The 7630-nt window shown below is 42.5% G+C and overlaps 1 protein-coding gene across 1 annotated transcript; it reads right to left on the minus strand.

Moving 5' to 3' along the window:
* Positions 1–628: 628 nt before the first annotated feature.
* On the minus strand, positions 629–2779 carry LOC126589438 (serine/threonine receptor-like kinase NFP). Its single transcript, XM_050254727.1, has one exon. It carries the CDS (start codon positions 2674–2676, stop codon positions 814–816), a length of 1863 nt encoding a protein of 620 aa, XP_050110684.1. The 5' UTR covers positions 2677–2779; the 3' UTR covers positions 629–813.
* Positions 2780–7630: the final 4851 nt, after the last annotated feature.

The raw sequence follows: 7630 nt of genomic DNA on the forward strand, positions 1-7630 counted from the left end.
GATGGAGATCTCAACCATAGAATACAAGCTGGATGGATGAAGTGTAAGAGTGCATCCGGCGTGTTGTGTGATCGTCGTAGGCCACTGAAGCTCAAGGGAAAATTTTATAGGACTGCAATAAGGCCAGCGATGTTGTATGGCACAGAATGTTGGGCGGTGAAGCATCAACACGTACACAAAATGGGTGTAGCGGAGATGAGGATGCTTCGTGGGATGTGTGGGCACACGAGAAAGGATAAGATTGGGAATGAGGATATCCGAGGTAAAGTAGGAGTAGCCAAAATTAAAGGAAATATGAGAGAAAATCGGTTCCGGTGGTTTGGACATGTGCAAAGAAGGCCTCCTGACGCTCCGGTTCGAAAATGTGACTACGGGACAGAGGTTCAGGGCCGAAGGGGTAAAGGAAGACCTAGGAAAACTTTGGAAGAGACCCTAAGAAAAGACTTGAGTACTTGGATCTAACGGAGGACATGACACAAAACCGAGCGCAATGGCGTTCTAGGATTCATATAGCCGACCCCACTTAGTGGGAAAAGGCTTTGTTGTTGTTGTTTGTTGTAAGGATCCCCAACGGAAGGGGAACGGTTTCTACAATATGATCATATAGCAAGAAAATTACAGATTCAGATTCCTTCATGATCAGGCAAACTTTAAATTAGTCGAAAACTTTACACTCAATTCCATCATCAAGCAAACTCTAAATTAGCTGAAAATTCAGAACTTAAAGGAATTGTACATCATTTTCTCAGTACATGATTATGAACATGTAAATACAGGTCTAATTGGGCTAAAGCTTCCGGCTTCCTCCCTGAATCAACGAGCAGCGATTGGACTGATAGTTTCAAGAACTTCTTCTGCTTCTAACGCCGAAGTCCAAGACCTTTCCAATGTCGACTGAGAAGACGAATGAGTAAGTACAGAGAGGTTGAACACAACTTCTCCCATGCTTGGTCTGGTTGATGGCTTCTCCTGTGTGCAGGCCCTTGCCAAGGCTGTCAAGCTCAAAGCCCCATCAATCGGATAGAAGTTCTCCAAATTTGGATCCATCCATTTTCTCAACCTCTCCACTTTTTCCTCTTCGGCTTCCAAAACCCACCTAACATCCTTCCACAACATGATAGCCTCTCCATTTTCTTTTGCTTCCATGCCTTTCTTTCCGGAAAGCAAGGCCAAAAGTACAACCCCAAAAGCGAAAACATCTACTTTGGGGGTGACATCGTTTGCAGCTGCTCTAGCCATGGAGAAATTTGCTATCTTGGCCTTGAATTTGGAGTCGAGAAGTATGTTACTCGTCCTGATATCCATGTGAACAATGCTTCGCTGCGTGTGTTCGTGCATGTATTGCAGGCCATTGGCGATATCTAGAGCTATACTTAGTCTCTGATTCCACGTGAGCAGCTCCGCAGAACTTGAAGTGGCCGAAGATTTGGAGTACAACCACTTATCAAGTGATCCATTTGCAGCATATTCGTAAACCAAGAAGCGACTCCCGTCTGTTTCAGATGAGACTCCCATAAGCTTCACCAAATTTGCATGATTTACCTTCTGCAGAATATTTAGCTCCTCCGTGACATCTTCTTTAGTGTTCTTTACAGCCAAGACTTGTCCGTCAACTATGGCTCTGTATACCGACCCTCCAATTCTGCAGTGCTCGTTAAGATTCATGGTTGCTTCCATAATCGTTTTGACCTCGTACATGATTGGCTTTCCAAGATAGCTTGAAACTCCCGGAAGAAGCTTATCTTGTATAAACTTCAGGTCAAAATTCTCATCAATTTTCCCTTCTTTCATTTTGAACCATTCAGCGCTCTCCAGAGATGAACCAGGACCGTCCAAAGCCTTCTTCACCTTATGTTGGTGACGAGTATACACCGCAAAAATGGCCAAAAGTGAAGAAACTAATAGAACACCTCCCAAGATTATGATGAGAATAAGCCACCACCGCTGCTTGAATATGTTTCTTCCTTGAGGGGGTTTTGGTTGAACTAGAGCAGGCAACCTTGACACGGGGATCACCACCGGAAGTTCCACTGCGGCGCTATCGTTGTGGAGGTTATTTGCAGATGAGATGTCAAGTGTTGACACATTGAACCTGGAACTCACACGACTGATGTCATCGTTGGGTTGCCATATGTATGTGATGTGATACTTGATTCCATTTTCCGTATACATCTTCGAGGGGCACTTACAGAACAGAGGAAAGATGACTTTCTGGCCAATCTGCAAGAGGCTCGGATCCAGAGTTGGGTTCATATTTAGCACTTCATGCCAATCGGTGAGATTCTCAAATGAATTGATTGAAACTAAGTAGAAGCTATCTCCGCTCTTGATCTCATATGTGATGTTAGAAAAGTAACTGTTTCCAGAGCAACCGCAGCTGATTGGAACTAGTAAGAGTTGGCCTGCAATCAATCTGATGTGCTCAGAAACTAGATTACTCGCCTTGGCAATCGACAAGGGACTGACCCCGAATAGATGAGATATATTTTCCAGGCTCATAAACTGAGGCCGGGCGAAGTAGGACACGTACGTGTCACACGAAGGAGGTGCATCTACAGAGCACGAGAAACTTGTGCTCGAGTTGGATGGCGTTGATTGAGCTAAAATTCGGGCAGTGAAGAAGAGGAGTAGCAGAAGAATACAGAGAGGTTTGGAGCAGAGGAAGGAGATGGCCATTGTTACGACCTGCTAAAATTCTGCAGGCTTCTCAACTAGTTAATGCAACATTTGCTTACGTGATCGTGCTAAAAGTCGAAAAAAAAGCTGGAAGGCTTGCAGAGAGAGCTTTCAATCGAAATTAAAAACATATAATTCATATAAATATTCAGGTGACTATCTCTCTAGCTTCAAATTGAACGAGTCTTAATCGTTTGATTTTATATAAACTAATATACAATTATACAATTATTGTGCATTCGGACAGAAAATAGATTTAAATACTTCAAAATTCCTTTCTGCAATGAAGTATTCAAATAAAGCAGATTAGTTTAAAACAAGCAACACACTCTGGACGGCAAGTTGTCTCTTAATCTGACCATTTCTGTATACAAAGTCAGCTACAGGAACCATGGATGAGATCATGATATCGAATGCGACGTGATAGATGATTGCTTATTATTTGTTGGCCTGTTGGAAATAACCAACGCGATGGCAATCATGCCGTTGTGTTGAGACAATCACTAGAGACAGATGATTATTTTCAATCAAAAGGGTTTCGATGTCAATTGATTCCCGACACAACCATAAGTTCATAACCACAGATTAGATGCTGAGCGGCTGCTGCTAGAGAGATACATTAACAAACTCAAAGGGCGGCCGCCCGCGGTAGTTGAATGAAAATTGTTGATGCACAAAACCGGAGTTCTTAGAACAACGTAAATCCGACCATGAATCTGCAATAAATGTAAATAACACAAGATGTATCGTGGTTCACCCCAAGGTTTGGGTTACGTCCACAATGATATTGTATTTATCTGAGAGGTGAGGGGAGTGAGGGAGAGAGGGTGAGAGGGCCTAGGAATTGGCCTCCCCTAATTGTGAGGGTGAGGAGTCCTTTTATAGAATAAGGGCTCCTCACTTATTACACATTTGCCCCTTCCTTTATTACATAATTATATTTAAGTCCCCCGAGTATTTGTACGAGATCTAAATACGGAGGCCCTAAGTATGGTATAAACAGTAGTCCCCTAAGTCTTCAGTCAAGAGAGTCTTTTGGCTGGAGATTTGAAATTCAGTCCATGTGTGGGCCGAAGTAACTAGATGTTGTCTTGAACTGATGCTCGATATGAGGTGGTGCTTAATCTGAAATGATGCTCAACTAGAAGTAGCACATGCTGCGAGGTTGCTCGGCTCGTGGCTTATGTTGCCTTGGTTGGCTCGGTTTGTGGCGTTGAAGGTGATGGAGTCCCTTTTATAGAATAAGGGCTTGCTCCTCAATACATAAATGATGGGCTAGAGTTGATGCTCGCGGCGAGGCGGTTGCTCAGTAGGCGGCGATGCTCTCTAATGATGGTGAGGGAGTCCCTTTTATAGGATAAGGGTTTGCTCCTCAGTACATGAATAATAGGTGCTCTCTAATGAAAGTGAGGGAGTCCCTTTTATAGAATAAGGGCTCGCTCCTCAGTACATAAGTGATGGGCTAGAGTCCCCCAAGTATTTTTTATAAGGACCAGTTGAGGCACAATATATGGTGTATAGTGTAGTCCCCCAAGTCTTCAGTCAATAGAGTCTGTTGGCTGGAGACTTCAAATTGAATCCATGTATGGGCTGAAGTGGCGATTTGTTCGAAGGCGGTATTTGTATACCCTGCATTAAAGCTTTGTAGGTGAAGCTTTGCAAGTGAAGCTTTGAAACTGGAGCTCTGTAAATGAAGCTTTTGAAGCTAAAGCTTTTGTAAATGAAGCTTTTTGAAGCTAGAGCTCTGTAAATGAAGCTTTTGAAGCTAGAGCTTTTGTAAACGAAGCTTTTGAAGCTAGAGCTTTTATAAATGAAGCTTTTGAAGCTGGAGCTCTGTAAATGTAGCTTTTGAAGGTAGAGCTTTTGTAAATAAAGCTTTTGAAGTTAGAGCTCTGTAAATGAAGCTTTTGAAGCTATATTGACATAAGTGATGCTCATGAATGTTTATGTTGATTAACATGAGTGATGCTTATGGATGTTGACATGAGTGATGCTCATGAGTGTTAACATGAGTGATGCTCATGAATGTTGATATGAATGATGGTCATGAATGTTTATGTGTGATTAACATGAGTGATGCTCATGAATGTTTATGTATGATTGACATGAGTGATGCTCATGTATGATTTTGAAGTACTGGACGTACTTTTGATCACCTGGTTGGTGGTAATGGCGGTAGGTTGCCGAATAATTTTTGTAGCACTGGACGTACTTTTGATCATCTAGTTGGTGGTAATAGCGGTAGGCTGCAGAATAATTTTTGTAGCACTGGACGTATTTTTTATCACCTGGTTGGTAATAATAGAGGCGGGGTGCCGAATAATTTTTTTTGTAGTACTAGGCGTACTTTTGGTCACCTGGTTGGTGTTATTTTGGGCTTATGGGCATTCGCCTTCCACACAACATTCCAGCCCATTTACTTTGGGCTTTGCCTTTTTTTTTTTGGTATTATTACCCTCTGATGAGATTTATACAGATGTCTCTAAGAGATAAGAAAAATAAATTACATCATACATCTGTCAAAAAAGTAAATCACATCATTCTGGTGGGGTGTTTATTCCTTACTCTTGCTTTCTCCTTTGCCTTTTCTTTTCACTTTAACATCTTGGTGTCGTCTGTGAAGAGTGGGAACATGCATGATGAAAGTTTTCTTTTTCAAAAGTTGATGGCATCTTCTGCTTTGGTGGTCGACAAAAGCAAAAGTATAATCATTTCCTTTCTCTTTTTATTCCTTGCTTTTGCTTTTATTTCCCGCAGCTCACTTGATTGCTTTTTCCTTTCCTCTGCATCTTTGTTGCTTTTGTTTTTGTTTCCCATGTGCTCTCGCAAAGCAAAGTCTTGTAAATGCAAAATCTCTCCCTTTACATGGTGCTTTGCTAGGGCCGGAAAGTTTGAACCATGTGTGCATCATTCATGAGGTAGGGCTTTCTGCTCTGTGGCGAGGACTGGGCCGGAAAATGATGCCGAATCGGTCCAAATCGTAGCAAGCGGCTCTGATGTGCATCATCTCGACGGCGCAGCAGCTGAGGCACACCAACTTACTCATCTGTCACTCCTGAGCACTTACTTAAGCTCAGCTCGATCAGTGAGGCACACCAACTTCCGATGGCTTTTGCCGCAGAACAGGTGACCAAACAACCATCTAATCTAATCGATTTCAACCTCGAATAATTAAGTAGGCATTTTCCCAAGTCAGTGGTGACTGCAGGACCATATGCTAAGACAAGCTGCTTCAGGTGTTTAACACCATTTGTCAGAGAAGACAAACCCACGTGACTGATATTCTGAGCCTCAAATTCCATAGCTTCTGGAGTAGGCTTGAACTGGGTTTCTGCAGATTCCGATCTCACGATGACTGAGACTCCGATTGGCGCGGGAGGACTCGACGTGGTTGTAACGGTCTGATTTGGGGTCTGGGTCAGAGGCGGATCGGCGGTAGCGGCTGTGGTTGTTGGCAGTGATGTTCTTAGTCCCCCGTTTTAAGAATGTGAATGGAAGTTGTGTAGCGGTGGCTTCACTAGCACTGTCGCCATTATTCCTTGGAAGCACCAAAGACAACATCAGATACACGTCATTCTTTTGCAAGAACTGAACAGAGAATGCCTGCGCCTACAAGGATAGTGAGCTTGCCGAGAGGGAGAGCAACCATCGACTCTGATTATATTTAGGTATCGTCTCGCAGAGACTAAATTGCAGAGCGACAAGGCATCGAAGCTCATCCTCCTTTCGATATCACAGAACTGGTCAATTATTTAACAAGAAATCAGAATTTTTCTCTCTTTACGAATTACGGGTGTTTCTCTCTCTTCCACTCTCTTTCTCTCTCCTCCGCTCTCTCTCTCTCTCTCTCTCTCTCTCTCTCTCTCTCTCTCTAGAGCAAAGAGAAAGTGGTGACTGTCTGTGAGAAGAGACAAAAGTCACAGAGGGTGTCGAATTTGGAGCCATTGCTATTGTCTCTCTCTCCTCCTCTTTTCTCTTCTTTCTTGTTGTCGTTGGGTTTTCTGAATTCGAACCCAAAACCCAAAAAGCAACGACTTTATCTTCCCTGTGGGCTTGTGAGGAGTGTGAGATTTGGATCTTTTCTGTTTTTGGGTTTTTTGTGATTTTGCAGATTCACGGTGAAGGTGAAAAAATGAAAAAGAACCGACACAACTTTTTGTATCGATTCCCACAGACGGCGCCAAATGTTGATGCACAAAACCAGAGGTCTTGGGACAACGTAAATCCGATCGTGAATCTGCAAGAAATGTAAATAACACAAGATGTATCGTAGTTCACCCCAAAGTTTGGGCTACGTCCACACTGATATTGTATTTATCTGAGAGGTGAGGGGAGTGAGGGAGAGAGGGCCTAAGAATTGGCCTCACCTAATTGTGAGGGTGATGGGTCCTTTTATAGAATAAGGGCTCCTCACTTATTACACATTTGCCTCTTCCTTTATTACATAATTACATTTAAATCCTTCGAGTATTTGTACGAGATCTAAATACATATGTCCTAAGTATGGTATAAACAAAAATAGTTGTGCCAACGTTTTCAATGGAAGAAAATAATCAGACAATTTAAAATAACAACGTTTGTTCGATAGTGACATCAAGCGAAATAAAAGATAACAACACATTGTAAAGGGGAAAAATACCGGCACATAACAATACAAGCAAAAACGTCTAGTATGTTATAGGACTGCCCTTAACTTCAAGATTATACGATTTCAAGTATTCGGCTACAAAGTAAATCGTTGGTTTTACATAATTCATTTAAAAAAAAAAAAACTCTATTCGCCAGCAGATGAGAAACTACTGGAGTAAATAGAAAAAACTTTCGTAAGATCTGCAGAGCTCAGCGTCCATATGCGACCCGGCAACATGAGAGGAAGAATGTTGCTTACTTCCTCACAACTCTCTTCCGTAATCCAAGAGCTGCTCTCCCACATTTGCAATATGCTTGGATCAGG

Source organism: Malus sylvestris, chromosome 2 (assembly GCF_916048215.2).
Source record: "Malus sylvestris chromosome 2, drMalSylv7.2, whole genome shotgun sequence".
Classification (NCBI taxonomy): domain Eukaryota; kingdom Viridiplantae; phylum Streptophyta; class Magnoliopsida; order Rosales; family Rosaceae; genus Malus; species Malus sylvestris.

Coding starts and splice junctions, on each gene's coding strand:
- LOC126589438 (XM_050254727.1), bottom strand. CDS start 2,676: ATGGCCATCTCCTTCCTCTGCTCCAAACCTCTCTGTATTCTTCTGCTA.